This window comes from Miscanthus floridulus, chromosome 17 (assembly GCF_019320115.1).
Source record: "Miscanthus floridulus cultivar M001 chromosome 17, ASM1932011v1, whole genome shotgun sequence".
In the NCBI taxonomy this organism is placed as follows: Eukaryota; Viridiplantae; Streptophyta; class Magnoliopsida; order Poales; family Poaceae; genus Miscanthus; species Miscanthus floridulus.
The window spans coordinates 31,172,252-31,187,835 of NC_089596.1; the positions used below are offsets into that span (position 1 = coordinate 31,172,252).

At 48.1% G+C, this 15,584-nt stretch overlaps 2 protein-coding genes across 2 annotated transcripts; one reads left to right on the forward strand and one right to left on the reverse strand.

Moving 5' to 3' along the window:
* Nucleotides 1-551: 551 nt before the first annotated feature.
* LOC136518125 (NAC domain-containing protein 10-like) lies at nt 552-12,693 on the reverse strand. Its single transcript, XM_066511791.1, has 7 exons — nt 12,434-12,693; nt 5,861-5,993; nt 5,589-5,766; nt 3,141-3,667; nt 2,342-2,557; nt 2,076-2,165; nt 552-878 (listed from the first exon to the last, which is right to left on the reverse strand). Exons 2-7 carry the CDS (start codon nt 5,975-5,977, stop codon nt 795-797), a joined length of 1,212 nt encoding a protein of 403 aa, XP_066367888.1. The 5' UTR covers nt 5,978-5,993; nt 12,434-12,693; the 3' UTR covers nt 552-794.
* On the forward strand, nt 7,764-8,708 carry LOC136515489 (uncharacterized). Its single transcript, XM_066509062.1, has 2 exons — nt 7,764-8,171; nt 8,562-8,708. The coding sequence occupies exons 1-2, from the start codon at nt 7,764-7,766 to the stop codon at nt 8,706-8,708; spliced, it is 555 nt and encodes a 184-aa protein (XP_066365159.1).
* Nucleotides 12,694-15,584: the final 2,891 nt, after the last annotated feature.

Below are 15,584 nucleotides of genomic sequence, written 5' to 3' on the forward strand. Positions count from 1 at the left end.
ACTATGTCGGATGAACAAATGACCAAAATAAAAGTTGTATATCTCAGAAAATTATAAAACTTTGTAGTTGACAATTTTTTTATTTGAATTCATTTTGTCAAAGAAAACTACGTTTGAATTTCTCAAATTTGAAATTTAAATTTTCCTGACGGTAGCGTATGATTTTTTTTTGTCGGATCCATGATGGTATCCAATTTCCCTGTCAGTTCAGCACCGATAGAAAAATAAAAATTAATTTACCTGATGGTGCCCCGTCAGACATTTTTTAATTTCCCTATCGCGCTAGCCCTGACGGTTATTTCCTAACGGTGTACCATCAGAAAAATTGATTTTATATTTTTCTGACGATATTTTCAATTTCCCTGACGGTAAGTGCACTGTCAGGAATTTTTGCTTTCCAGTAGTGAAAAGTCCAAGGATTATATTGCAATCTGTCGAGAACTATTACTTAGAATATTACTGGTCTATACGTAGTCTGCACATTGATGGGTAGCCGAATTTCTTCAAAAAAGAAAGAGAAATAACTAGTAAAAATCAAGTTTTCCCCCCATAATATTAAACTTATAATATGACAAGACATTTATTATATCCCGAACAATTTGTGTATTTATATTACTTAGCAAGTAGTAGAGATTCATCTCAAATGTCACCAATGCTCATAAGCTAAAAATTCTAGCTCTACCAAAAACCTTGTGGTAGAGAAGGAAGCACCAGGCAGTAATGCAGTATTGATTTGATGCTCCTAGGATTGATTCACGACTTAACAGCTTGATTTGATGGTACAGCTAGCAGTGCTATCCATCTTGGTGGTGATCAGGAGGCCAGTGTTCATAAGGCCGTTGTATCTCCTTGGGCTGAGTTGAAGCTTCCTGCCCATCCTACATAACAGAACAGGCCAAAACAATGTACACATCTAAAATCAAATGACATTGACAATGTTGAAATCATCAAAGTAAGAAAAGTAACTTGTATGGTTGTTGCTTCTCCCTTTTTAGTGTATATATGGAAAACTTATTGCTACATGACTGACCAAAATAAATTTTGCAAATTGTTTCCTATTAAGTATATCTATATCTATATCTTCAAACCCCACTACAAGTTCTATCACAACATGCAAGCCATCCACATCATTCCTCACTAACTATCGACATCATCACCCACTAATGCCATGTCAGCTCACTAATTTTCAACCTATTAATGCAATCCATCCACATCACATCCACTAGGTGTAATGACCATTTCCAATATATAAGAAATATACAGGGCATGCATGTTATTTGTTTGTGATTCCATCATCTTATAATTTGATCTAATTCTTAGTTTTTTAATGAATTCTTTCATTGACAACTCAATTTTGATAAGAATAAATGCAACATATAGGTCAAACCCATATATACATGCAACGAATTTTAAGAAAGTCCCGCAGCAACATGCGGGGTATGCTTTTTAATCTGTGTTTTGCATCACAAGTAGAAAATGATTTCCCATCAAATGAAATGGAAATGCATGTTTCGTTTCCTTTGTTCCTATTACAGGAACAACATGAACAGCAAAAATATGAAAAGATAAATATCTTTCTGCTCAATTCAATATCTCAAGATTACATTAATTAGTGAGAATAAACTTGAAACATTTAGTCTATAGCATGGAAATATGACCCATACCAATTTTATTGCATCTATTTTCAAGAACTACATTAGACACAATATACGAGTAAAAGAAGAGCAATGCCATGACATGATAAGGGACATATAAAGGTTCATGCATCTGTCCGTGCTGATGTGCTTTTGAAATTAAAGAAAGTCAGGTCTTGCATTTACACTGGAGTTTAGGCCCTAGTACTGCAAAACGTGTAAAGGCTAGTAGGATAGTCTTTTGTCTAGATATGCATGCTATAACAAATTAAAGGCATATAAATCTCACCCAAATAGTGAAGCAAAAATGGGGTGAAAATAGAGTCGTGTTGTCAGCATAAAACGATAAGCAAATAGAGCACGAGAGGTATGCCCAAGGTTACTTTAATCTAATCATGCCATAGACTATGTAGCAGTATCAAGGTAGTACAGAAATCTTACTTCTTCTATGCTTGTTGTTTGGCACGCTATCATGGCTTCTTGCGAACTACAAGGCCTTCTGCAGTGAACTTTCTTCTGCTGCTGCTGATCCTGTTAGCTCAAGTTGAAATATATGTCATATACTATATTATTACAAAGAAAATGGACTGCATCAGTAAATGACCAACATGCAGAAATAATATAACAAGACATTTCCTTTTGAGTATATATATGAAGAATTAGCAGATGATCTCTACCGCATCTTTGTGCAATAGACTGAACAGCACCTCTTGTTTGTCACCATTGTTCAGGAGGGCTGAGTCATGTTGCACTGCAGGTGATACTTTGGTTGATTCTGTGTTCAAGAGTGTGCTTTCAAAAAAAGACATGGTGTGCACTGCTGGTTTCACGAGCACTGATCGGACTTTATGTTGTGATGGTATGTGGTGGGTTTCATCATGCAGCTGTCCTTGATCACCTGCTAATGGGTCGCCTACACCAACCTGCATCAAAACATGAATGGTATGGATAAGATTATTGTACATTTCCTTGAAAAACTCTTCGTCGTGTGCATAAAGGAATAGAGAGTTGCTGACACATTAACTAGTTGAATTGGATAAAAGGAGATCATTGGTATAATCATTGCTTTTGTGGTGGGCGGATGCAATTTTATCCAGAAGTTTGCCTTAGTGTTTTGCATTGTTCTTTGCTTGCTTTATTGTGTGTGTATTCACTCTCTTCAAAGTTGAACATACACCAATTACCTGTTTATTGTTCTCCATGTAACATTTTAACTATTAAAACATATTGTATTTATTTTTTATAAAAAAGAAAGGTGAAAAGACGCTTGTGTGATGAAAGGAAAGGGTTATTTCATGATTACCTATAGATATATACTGTACGAGAATGGACTAGCAGCTTGCAAGTTGCAAGCTTGCATAATTAGAAGACCAAGTGTCGGATACTGGCATATTCAAATGCATTCCAAACTAACTAATATTTTGCTAATTTTGTTCAATATAATGCAAATAGCCTAAAACTCCTGATTCTTATCCAGAATGAAGGGAACAACTAGTAACAAATTACCTCACGGGACATCTTGGCAGAAGTAAATCTGCTGTGGCCATCAGCCTGCCTCTGCTGTTGGTGCTGCTGCAGTTGCATGGTGTCCGCAGCTTCAGCGGCTTCCGCACCACACCCAGGGAGCATATCTTTCATGGCCTCTGAGGTCACTTCTACCTTTTCATCATCGTTCTGTTCCATCATTGTCACGGTAGAACGCAGCTGCGTCTGCTGGTAGAAGACCTTAGACACGACCAGCTCCCCGACCTTCTCCTCATCCCTGCCGAGGTGGTATTGGTGCATCACCCAGTTGGTCTTCTCCGGCTTGTTCCCTTGCTTTCCATAGTTACTGTACAGCACCAGGATCTTCTTGCACCCCTTCTGCCGACCAGCAACGATTACTGGACGTGTCTTGCCGGTCTTATGCCACTGCGCCTCCCCAACATCGTCACCGCGTTTTGACTGGATCTTTCTCCTCTTCCTTGTGCCAGAGGTGTAGGCTTTGGATGGCCTGTGGAAGAAGTGCTTGATGACGCCATCTCTTGTCACACCTAGTGATAATCAATTAACTTGGTATAAGCACAAGAGTTTGTGCAGTCATGGCATATATACAAGTAACAAGTTGAGATGCGTATCAGTTAAATTGTTTTGTCTCATACTAATATGTAAGGTCTGGTGATTAGTGTCAATTATGGCTACAAGTGCATGTTTATTAACATATTTAACCACTATATATAGCAAATTAAGTGTAGAAAATTAACCCCAGCGGGAGAAACAAAAGGTAGCCTACTGCTATAGCTATCTATATTTTGGAAACTTCGGAAGCATCTTCCCATCATGAGGGAGACGTGAACAAAGTGTGTGTTCAGCACCAATTTTGCATAGATGAAGAGTGTATTTGCAAACATCCCATGGACACGTGGTGGTGGATAATACCAAATCCGTTAAAAGATGGTAGATGAGCACACCAAGTTCAAGTGATCAACAAGAGTATATGGCCACAATATAGATCTAGATATTAGATAATCTACTGCTTCTTTGTTTGAACACGCGGTAGGGGAAGGCGGCGCCGAAAAGGCTCCCTGCTGTGGTACTGTAGCCGCTGCAGGGGCAGGCGCTGAACGGCTCACCTATCTCACTGTAGCCACAGCAGGGGCAGACGCCAGAGTCAGCCCTGCTATGTTATCTAGTCACTGTTGCAGCAGAGCAGCTGTACTAGAACTAGATAGATAGAGTTGTATAAATAGTTTGCCACTGCAACTCAGTAAAGAGAGCGAGTTCAGATTTGCCATCTCCTATACAGAGCTCCGGCCAACGCTGGTGTCTCTGCTGTGTGTGTATGCTCTGTTCTCCCTCCCTTCTTCTACCTCTAGCCATAGTGTTTGGTCGACAACGACAGTTCGTGGTCGGCATCGCTAGTGTGTGCTCGACAACACTAGTGAGTAGTCGGATATCTTCCTACCGGAGATCGAGGGGCTAACACTAGATTTAGATTGATGTCAACAGAAAATCTTTATGAAATAGAACTCAACTGCAACAAAAACTAGATGAATTCAAAAAACAGATCTAATCTAGGAGGAACTAGGCAGTCTTTTATTAGGTAAAGCCTTTATGTTGCACGCAGGATGGGGATCACCACGCACGCACATGGGCCTAGCTCGGCCTTCAGAGCATAGTGCATGACTAGGCTTTATCCTCACTCACACGGCCACCGTCTTCCAAGGACCTCTGTCTTCCTCTCCTGTCTCTTTCTCTCCCTCAATACATGGCTGCCATAGGCCCTCCTCTGACAAATCGGGCAGATCCAACGACGTTGAACCTCGTTCAACAAGTTGAGTGGATCTCTGGCGACCCTGGCCGACTAGGTTAGTGTTTAGGGTTTATGGGTTTTGAGTTTGGAGTTGGGGATTTCTTTGTTTTCGACTATAAAGGAAAGATTGGGGAGGCCGATTGACCGGCAGTGGTGACAGTGGGAGAGGGGAGGTAGGGGTGCCGCACATCGGGTGGTGGGAGAGGCCGGTTGGGCCAATGCTAGCGGCAGGGTTGTTGGCTTGAGAGGGAGGAGATGGATACTATGATTAGGGTGCGGTTGTGAGTGGCAGAGGAGGTGACATTTCATCGCCAGAGCCAGGCGGGAGGAGGCATTTTGTCGTCGGAGCCAGGGGGAGGCCGGGGCGCTCAGTGGAGAAGTGTGCGTGCGGTATGCTAATAGCACGGTCATGCATGCGTTAACTGTGTCCTTTTTATTAAGAACAGAATAGGCACATAAATTCAAGCCAAGAGAGGACCTAAGTGATTAGGTGTTTTACCACACCACTCACCTAACTAGATGAGCTACGCTCACTTTCTAAAATTAAATGAATTCTGTCAGAACATACTTCTAAATAAGTAGTAGCTGATAAAACATACATGCATGATGGTGGCAGTGCGTGTATATTGAGGGCTAGGCTGAAGGGGAGTATAATCTCACACCTGGGAGATTCTCAGGATGGGTGTAGCAAATGCCGTCGTTTCCTTCAAGTGTGGGTATGAAATCACCAATGAGGGGGTGTGCTCTGGAGCCTCCTTCCTTCACCATGGACTCCAGGTGCTCTATGAGCTCCTGGTCCGACGGATCAAACTTGACACCGGCTGGAAACCCAACCATGTCCTGCAATAGCAGCATTTGAATGCATATGCGTATGTATGAGAATTTAGGGAAAACAAAAGGATCATTGTTACTGCAAACTAGTAATTTAGCATACCGGATTGCAGTCGAGCTCATGGTCGCAGCTAGGGCAGCGCCGTGAAGCTGGTGTCGAGCGTCGTTGGTCCTTAAGCTTCTCGTCGCTGAGGTCGGAGGTGCTGTTGCTGCAGCTCATGGCGTTTGAGTGCCCCCTATTCATGTTGGATTCACGCATTTATGCACAGTAGATTGTAAAATAAAAAAAAACAGAAGAAGAGCTGCATGTTGTATTAAAATGAAAGAAGCTAGGAAGATGCCTTTTAGAAAGATGCTGGCCTAGTCCGCAAGGACTATAATCCCTAGCCCTGACCGTCAGAGAGAAAAACAATTGTCAAAAACGTTGGATGAGCCTAGATAAGTGTTCTGTTCCCGTCCTAGACCAAAGCGAAGCCTTATCTTTGATCTTCTGCAAAATTTGATGATTTGATGCCTTTTGCACTAGAAAATCCCTGCGTTTCTTTCTTTCCACACTTCCCAGCAACCCAAGATTATAATGTAAAGTAATTTGTTGCTCTCCCCAGTCTGAACACGCAGCAGGGGCAGGCGCTGAAAGGGCTCCCTGCTGCTGCACTATAGCCGCGGCAGGGGCAGGCGCCGAAAGGCTCTCCTGCCGCACTGTAGCCACAGCAGGGGCATGCGCCAAAGTCAGTCCTGCTGTCACATCTAGTCACTGTAGCAGCATGGCAGCCTGACATGTCTGTGTATTAGGATTAGATGGGTATAGTTGTAACTCAGTAAAGTGAGCGAGTTCAGTTTTGCCATCTCCTCTGCAGAGCTCCGGTTAACGCTGGTGCTTATGCTGTGTGTGTGCGCGCTCTGTTCTCCCCCCCTTCTTCTACCTCTAGCTATAGTGTGTGGTCGGCAACGCCGGTGAGCGGTCGGCTCACCCGTGTGGAAGATCAGGAGCCAACAAGTCTTATTAAAGTCATACAAGCGCCGTCGTCGGACTAACCGCTGGCAATGACGGACGGTTTGGAGATGGGCAACAACAGCGGCGCTGCTGTGACTGCCCAGCCCCGACAGGAGGTTGTCGTGCGCACGGTGCAGGAGGTCAGCGCCACCAGTTGGCCAACACTGACTCGCACCAACTATGACGAGTGGGTGGTGACCATGAAGGTCAAGCTCAGAGCCCGACGGCTTTGAATGCCATTGATAAGGGCACCGACAACGAAGAAGATGACATGTCAGCGTTGGAGGCTATTCTCGCTGCTGTGCCAGCGGAGTACAGGGAGCCGTTGGGGGCAAACAACTCTGCTAAGGAGGCGTGGGAGGGCATTGCAGCGATGCGCGTCGGCTCCGACCACGCAAAGAAGGCGACGGCCCAGCTACTGAAGTAGGAGTACGCCAACCTGAAGTTCAAGGATGGTGAATTAGTGGAGGACTTCTCCCTCTGCCTACAGTCGCTCATCAGCAAGCTGAGGAGCCACGGCGTCACCATCGACGAAGATGAGGCAGTCTCCAAGTACCACCACTCCGTACCGATGAAGTACATCCAGATCGCTCTCTCCATAGAGACGATGCTGGACTTGTCCACCCTCACCATTGAGGATATGATAGGCCATCTACGGGCGGTGGATGAGCGCATGCAGCAGGCCACAGCAACGACAGACAGCGACAAGCTACTGCTGACAGAGGAGGAGTGGGCTGCCTAGATGAAGAAGTCCAGAGAAGTCTCCTCCAGCCGCGGTGGCGATGGCAAGCGCCGCGGCAATACTTCTTCGGAGAAGAAGAAGAAGGTCGACCTCAACGCCTGCCGCCGCTGCAGGAAGACGGGCCATTAGACAAAGGAGTGTCCAAATCGCTAGCAGGAGAAGAAGGTTGAGGCTCATTTAGCGTAGGCTGATGAGGATGATGAGGCCACTCTCCTGACGACGACGTTCTGTGCACTGCACAATGTTGAGGCCAAGGAGAAGGGAGAGGTGATGGCGGTGGAAGGGCACGGCAAGGCTCTGAAGGCTACCAACCTCGATGAACCACGCGCCCAAGTCCACCTCAGACGTGTGGGCGATGAACAGGAGCAGCGATGGTACCTGGACTCTAGCGCCAGCAACCACATGACGGGCTCCAAGGAAGCCTTCTCCAAGCTCGATGGCAACGTGACCGGCACGGTGAAGTCCGGTGACGGCTCAAGGGTGGTGATTCAAGGGCGCAACACCATCATCTTTAGGTGCCAGAATGATGAACACCGCGCGCTGACGGAAGTGTACTACATCCCGCAGCTTCGTTCAAGCATCGTCAGCATTGGGCAGCTGGACGAGCGCAGATGCGAGGTACTGATCGAGAGCGGGATCCTAAAGATTCAAGATCGGGAGCGACGTCTTCTCGCGAAGGTAAAATGCTCACGTAATCATTTGTACCTTCTCGACTTGAAGGTGGAGCAGCCGGTGTGTCTGGCAGCACGACACACCGAGCAGCCGTGGCTGTGGCATGCCTAGTTCAGCCATCTCAGCTTCGACACGCTCGGTCGGCTGGAGAAGATGGTCCGAGGGCTGCCCCAAATCAAGCACGCAGGCGAGCTGTGTGATAGCTGCCTGGCTGGGAAGTAGAGGAGGCTACCGTTCCCAAAGGCAGCCAAGTATCGCGCGGCGGACGCTCTCGAGCTCGTCCATGGCGATCTCTGTGGGCCAATCACCCCAGCCACAAACGGTGGTCGTCGATACTTCCTACTGCTCATGGATGATTGCAGTCGCTAAATGTGGCTGCAACTCCTGACGAGCAAGGACGAGGCGGAGGCGGTGATCAATAAGTTCAAGGCGCAAGCGGAGGCGGAGAGCAGTAAGAAGCTGCGCGTGCTGCGGACTGATTGTGGTGGCGAATTAACTTTGGTGGAGTTTGCTGCGTACTGTGCGTGTCAGGGTGTGGTGTGACACCACACCGTGTCGTACTCGCCACAGCAGAATGGCGTGGTGGAGCGGCGGAACCAGACGATGGTCGGCATGGCTCTATCCATGATGAAGGCTAAGAGTATGTCGGCAAGGTTCTGGGGTGAGCGGTGACCACGGCGGTGTTTATCCTCAATCACGCGCCCACCAAGGCCCTGAAGGGAAAGACGTCGTTCGAAGCTTAGTATGGGCGCAAGCGTAGCGTGTCCTTCCTCCGGACATTCGGCAGCATCGGCCACATTAGTAAGACGAAGTCGGTCCTCACCAAGCTGGAGGATAGGAGCACACCAATGGTACTCCTGGGCTACAAGGAAGGTACCAAGGCGTACTCACTCTATGACCCATGCAGTGGCAAGGTGGTTGTCTCGCGCTACGTCATGTTTGACGAGAAGGCAGCCTAGGATTGAGACAATCCGGGCATGGGTGAAGCTGGCGGCTTCACCAGCACCTTCGTCGTTGAGCACTTGGTCATCCACGGTGGTAGAGACGCTGGAGAGGAGGTGTCGACCACTCCAGCAACAGAGCCGAGCACTCCTGGGGTGGTTTCGAGCACTCCGGGAGGGGTTCCGGCCACTCCAAGAGTGGTGACGAGCGGTCCAGGAGCAGTGTCGAGCACTGCAGCTGGCGTGCCGAGCACTCTAGGTATTGTGCTGACCACTCCGACGGAACAGGGGACTCCATCGACGCTGATCGAGTTTGCCTCACCTCCAAGTGACATCACCGAGTTTGTGGATGCTTTTCACGATCGTGAGGAGGTGCAGTTCCGCTGGCTGGACAACATCGTCGGCGGCACAGGGTCCTTAGGCCTGGTGGGTCAGCTGCTCAATGACCCAGAGCTGCTTCTCATCAGTGCAGAGGAACCACCCACGTTCACGCTAGCTGAGCGCGATGCCAATTGGTGACGGGCGATGCTGGAGGAGATGAAGGCAATCGAGGAAAACGAGACTTGGGAGCTCGTCGATCCTCCTCTAGGATGTCGTCCGATCGGCTTGAAGTGGGCATACAAGGTCAAGCGGGACGAGCGCGGTGCCATTGTCAAGCACAAGGCACGCCTCGTCGCCCGAGGCTTTGTCTGGCGTGAGGGCATCGACTTCGAGGAAGTCTTTGCGCCGGTAGCGCGCATAGAGTCTATCCGACTGTTGCTGGCTTTGGCAGCAGCGAAGGACTAGCGCGTCCATCACCTGGACATAAAATTGGCCTTCCTCAATGGTGAGCTAGAGGATATGGTCTTCATCAGGCAACCTCCAGGTTTCACCGTCAAGGGAGCGGAGCACAGAGTGCTCCGACTGCGCAAGACGCTCTACAGACTACGGCAGACCCCATGAGCGTGGAACACCAAGCTTGTCGCCACGCTGGACGAGCTTGGGTTCACATGGTGTGCAACCGAGTACACGCTCTACACACGGCGACAGGGGAAGGAGGAGCTCGTTGTCAGTGTGTGTGTGGACGACTTGATTGTCACCGACGCGCGTGTAGAGGACATTGACAGCTTTAAGCGTGAGATGACGGCTTGTTTTCGAATGAGCGATCTCGGCGCGCTCTCCTACTACCTCGGCATCGAGGTGAGATAGGGGAACGAGGTGCTCACGCTCGGTCAGAGCGTGTACGCCTTGAAGCTGTTGGAGCGGAGCGGCATGGTTGAGTGCATGCCATGCGTGACTCAGATGGAGGAGCGGCTGAAGCTGACGAAGGCCAGTACCGTGACGAAGGTAGATGCAACACTCTACCGGAGCATCGTCGGCGGTCTATACTACCTAGTCCAGGCTACGTCGGCTGCTTCATGGAGGATCCCCGAGAGGATCACTGGGCTACGGTGAAGCGGCTGTTGTGTTACGCCGAGAGGATGGTGGATCAGGGGATCGTCTTCTCTAAGACCGACGGAAGTGAGCTGCAGCTCACTGTGTTTAGCGATGCAGACATGGCGGGAGACATCGACGGACGATGGAGCACCTCTGGCGTACTCGTCTTCCTCGGGTCGACTCCAATCTCATGGCTGTCGCTGAAACAGAAGGTGGTGGCACTGTCCACGTGCGAGACAGAGTACGTGGCGACGGCCATAGCGGCGTGCCAAGCTGTGTGGCTGCGTCGGCTGCTGGGTGAGCTGACTGGTATGGAAGCTCACCCACCAGCACTGATGGTGTACAACCAGCCCTCCATCGCCATCGCGAAGAATCCGGTTCTCCACGACCAGAGCAAGCACATCTACATCAAGTTCCACTTTCGCAGGGACTGTGTCGATGGAGGGCAGATCGTCATCGAGTTCATCGAAACTGGTCGGCAACTCGCGGACGTCCTCATCAAGCCGCTCGACTGTCTTCGGTTCACGGAGCTCAAGAAAATGATCGGCATGGTGGAGGTTCTAGGGTTAGCAGCAGGATTAGGGGAAGAATTGTAAAGTAATCTGCTGCTCTCCCCAGTCTGAACGCGTGGCAGGGGCAGGTGCCGAAAGGGCTCCCAGCTGCTGCACTGTAGCCGCGGCAGGAGCAGGCGCCGAAAGGCTCTCCTGCCGCACTGTAGTCACAGTAGGGGCAGGCGCCAAAGTCAGCCCAGCTGTCACATTTAGTCACTATAGCAGCATGACATGTATGTGTACTAGGATTAGATAGGTATAGTTGTATTTATAACTTCCCACTGCAACTCAGTAAAGTGAGCAAATTCAGTTTTACCATCTCCTCTGCAGAGATTCAGCCAACACTGATGCTTGTGTTGTGTGTGTACGCTCTGTTCTTCATTTCTTTTTTTTATCTCTATCCATAATGTGTGGTCGGCAACATCGGTGGGTGGTCGGCTCGTTCGTGTGGAAGATCAGGGGCAACATATAATGCTGGAGTGCGATCAGTCTTGCGATTGATGGGATGCAGTCGATGCTTTACCACCAAACTGCCACTGAGTCGACCGCTGACCAAAGCATGTGATCAAAGCTGCGCATTACCCACCCAAATTAACAGACCAATTCCAGACACGCCTAGTGAAGCAGCAGTATTTAAAAGTGGATGCCCAATTCCAGGCTGCATTGGCAAAGGGGGCCAAACACCAACGTTTGGCCATCCCTGGGCTTGGAGAGTCTATCAGAAGTTCCTATGCGGTTTTAAATTGCAAGCAACCAGAAGAATTTGTACTTTGGTGGAGCCCAAACTTTCCAAATATTGCAAATATAATAACTAAGCAAAAGAAAGGACTGATGACGATAAGATTGAAATAAGAATTTACAGGTAGGTGGCTCTGGATTTCCTTCAACTTTAAAACAGGAGACTAAAGAATTTTGGCCTCCTGATTATACAGTTAAACAGTAGTAGCCTCACCAAAGCTAAAATGTCATCAGTGTGCACTGGGGAAAAGGCGCATATATCATATATATGAACACTACTTGTCATCTGATTTCTATTTTGAACACGCAGATTATTCCAGCCACGGATCACCAGTTTCTCTTACCACTCGTTACCACTGAAAGGAGCCCAGAAATGGGTGAACGGAAGCATTCAAACAGTGGCGACTACTCACTACTGGGCATAGACAACGAGCTAATAAATCGAGAACCCGCAGATAGACAAGGTCGGTGTGGCTGAGATTCAGAGCTACTGCAAACCCAAATCATGCACAACGCCGCCCAGCGGGACATTTAGATCATAGATCTGACAAGCGCAGTAAGGAAAACCGAGAAACGCACGAGATCGAGAGAGAAAACGCGAAAAAATGGAAAAGGAGCTCACAAGGTGTCGGCGGCGGTGGTCCGTCGTCGCGATGCAGCTCGGATCGCTGCGGTTGCCGGCCGGAGGGGGGGTGGGAGAGGAGCAAGAGGAGTGGAGAACACCGTACCACCCAAGCAGCAGAGAGCAGAAGATCGAGGCGAGGCCGAGGGGGTGTGTGGTATGAACGGGAAGGATCCCGTGCGGGCTTTGTGTGCCGCCGCCGCTTCCTTGCTACCCAAGCCACCGCGGAGCTTCGGGCATCATTGCTCTCGCTATCACCGCATCTGATGGGATGGGACCGACGAAGGAGAGGAGGAACAGAAAGAAGTAATTAAGTAGCCTGGGGGCCGGCTGGGGTCCACCGGCCGGACACGAGAAAAGAGCCTACTCCAATCTTCCTCGCGAAGCGTCGGCCGCCGAAATAAGCTTACGTCGTCAGCAAACGTGATACTGCCTCAACCACCTGTCAAACGCGGTCAGACCACCATGCCACGGCTCTACCACCTGGAATGGAATTTTTCAAGCGTTGTTCCCTCTAATAAAATAATTTAACAGTAAACTAGCGGGTGTTTGGTTCTTTAGTCGCTCCTAAAATTCATGTCACATCAAATGTTTAGATAATAAGAAACATTAAATATAGATTAATTACAAAACCAATTACATAGATGGAGGCTAATTTGTGAGACGAATTTTTTAAGTCTAATTAATCCGTCATTAGCACATGCTTACTGTAGCACAACGTTGTCAAATCATGGACTAGTTAGGCTTAAAAGATCCATCTCGTAAATTAGTCGCAAATTGTGTAATTAGTTTCGTAATTAGTCTATATTTAATACTCCATGCATGTGTCTAAACATTCGATGTGACAGGAATTTTAAGAGGTACTGCAAAAACCAAACAGGCCCTCAGCATAACTCAACGGGTTAAAGTTACATCCACCCATACAACACAAGTAGTGTAGTTGTATGGCTTCGATCCAACAAGTCGTAGAACGTGCAAATATATGCATTGACTTGTCAAATGCGTGTATCTATAGTCCCATGTGTGTCGTGTAGCGTATTTGCCGACATGACATTTAATGTGGACGGTTTTATGCATATAATGTAGCTTGGCCCCTAGTATATCAATGATGATACAACGCGGGCGTCCGTTCCTTCGGATGCGACTGCAAGCGTGCCGCCACCACTACCACCAACACCTGGTGGCCTTAGAAAGGGAGGGGCTTGGGGACGGCGGTCGGACATGCGGTGGAGATGGTTCGACCGGCGACAAGCTTGGCAGCGCTGGCGCCACCGAGCGGGTGGTGCTAGACAACTGGTGGGTAGTGCCGGCGGCGGGGGCGACAGGAAGCTTAGGTCGTCGGTGGACTGTGATTAGGGAAGTGCGGGGAAGGAGCGGCGGGGGTGGGAGGCTGATGGTGAGGTCGCCGGTCAGGTAGCCAGCGAATAGGGCAGCGTCCGAAGGTGGCAACAGGCAGGAGGAGGAGGAGGTATGTCGACGGCGGATTGGGATTAGGCAAGGGTGGAAAGGAGTGGTGGGGGTGCGGCTGGCGGTGAGGTAGCCGGCGGCTAGAGCGGGTCCGAGGTGGCGGCGGGCAGTGAGGAGGAGGGCATCCGGACGCTGCCGTCCGTCCAGACGTCCGGGCGCTACCTGCGCCACTGGCATATATATAGAACCATGTCTTTGTCCCCCTCTCATTCGGGTTTCATGCACGTAGTTGATGATTGCCGTGGAACTGGAATGCATCAAGACGTCCTAGCGCGAGTATTGACTATGCCATCAGTTCGTGCATGCCAGCCACACCATGATCTCACTACAATACATCATGGCTCATTGGATAGATCACAGCTGTAGGTCTATTATACCATCATGCTTGTGTAAACTGCTGCTATGCTATGATCATAAGTAGTAGACTAGATCTTGGTATAACTGTTTATACAGACGACTGACCAGTCTTTCAATCTAATCTTTTCTTAATGGCCAATGTACTGCAAATTCACAACATGAAAAATCATGGAAAGAAACGGTAGTCCTACTTGCAAGTTACTAGTACTAATGATGAACAATAATCGGTCATTCGCTCTGATCCTTTTTTGCTGAAGCAATAATGAGTTGCTCCACTGTGGACCTATCTAATGCCTTGTATCATGACATGCACATGCATGTATCCACCACTCCTCGAAGGTCGCTACCCCAGATCAGGATAATACAGCCGGTTCAAAACACTCCATCACTGTCGGATTTTGAACCGGCACAACCATACCGGCAGTAATGAGGATTAGCTATCACTGTCGGTTTCTACAAACCGGCAGTGTTCTTCAACTTCACTGCCTGTCTTTTACACAACTCGGCAGAGTTCAGTTTCACCAACACTGTCGGTTCGTGAGACCACCCGGCAGTGTAACCTCGAACATCACTGTCGGTTTTTATTTTTAGCCGATAGTGTTGTCGTAACCAGCATTGCCGGTTTGTGACAAGACCCGGCAGTGATAACTAAGCCAACGCTGCTGGTTTGTGGCTCAAGCCGGCAGTGCCATCTTGGCCATCGCTATCGGTTTGTTGCTAACCGGCAGTGATGGCCCGTTCGCATTTTATTATTTTATAATTTATTTTAATTAATATTTTTTCGTGGAATCGGGTTTCGCTTTATATACGCTACGTAGACGACGGGTCTATCAATATTAAGCATTATAAATGTTACGGTTACAGTTCAAATGTTCTTATCAAGATCTCGATCCCTCAAAATAAAAAAGAAATTATTCGATAAGATGAAGCATGCTTCTCTGACTTCTTACAATAATCTAGCGAGCCGCTCTGGGCCATACTGGTCTTTGAACTTCACGGATTGTGCAATGGAAAATACTTCATCTTTTTCCAATACCTCGGCTAAGATGAATTTTGCCAGCTCCGATTGCAGTGCGACGATCTCCATGTCTAACAACCTTTCATGGTTATATTTCTTGCGCTGACATTCAAAAAAGATGATATCTAAAGAGTAATCAGTAAATAATTTTGTTGAATTATTAAAAGACATAAATAAAATGGGGATTATACACACCAACTTATCTGCTTCTTCCAATATCTCGCTGATGTAGCAAAACATTGCCCACATTACATAAAATCCGCATTTATTGGTTCCCACAGGCTGTTTTGGATACTTCCCCTCCATTTC

Bases quoted from the DNA above. Each gene is read 5' to 3' on its own strand.
- LOC136515489 (XM_066509062.1), top strand. From the start codon at position 7,764: ATGGCGGTGGAAGGGCACGGCAAGGCTCTGAAGGCTACCAACCTCGAT. The intron at 8,172-8,561 runs GTAAAATGCTCA...CTGACGAGCAAG, and splicing joins AGCGACGTCTTCTCGCGAAG to GACGAGGCGGAGGCGGTGAT.
- LOC136518125 (XM_066511791.1), bottom strand. From the start codon at position 5,977: ATGAGCTGCAGCAACAGCACCTCCGACCTCAGCGACGAGAAGCTTAAG. The intron at 2,558-3,140 runs GTAATTTGTTAC...GTTTTGATGCAG, and splicing joins CTGCCAAGATGTCCCGTGAG to GTTGGTGTAGGCGACCCATT. The intron at 879-2,075 runs GTAAGATTTCTG...TCTGTTATGTAG, and splicing joins AAACAACAAGCATAGAAGAA to GATGGGCAGGAAGCTTCAAC.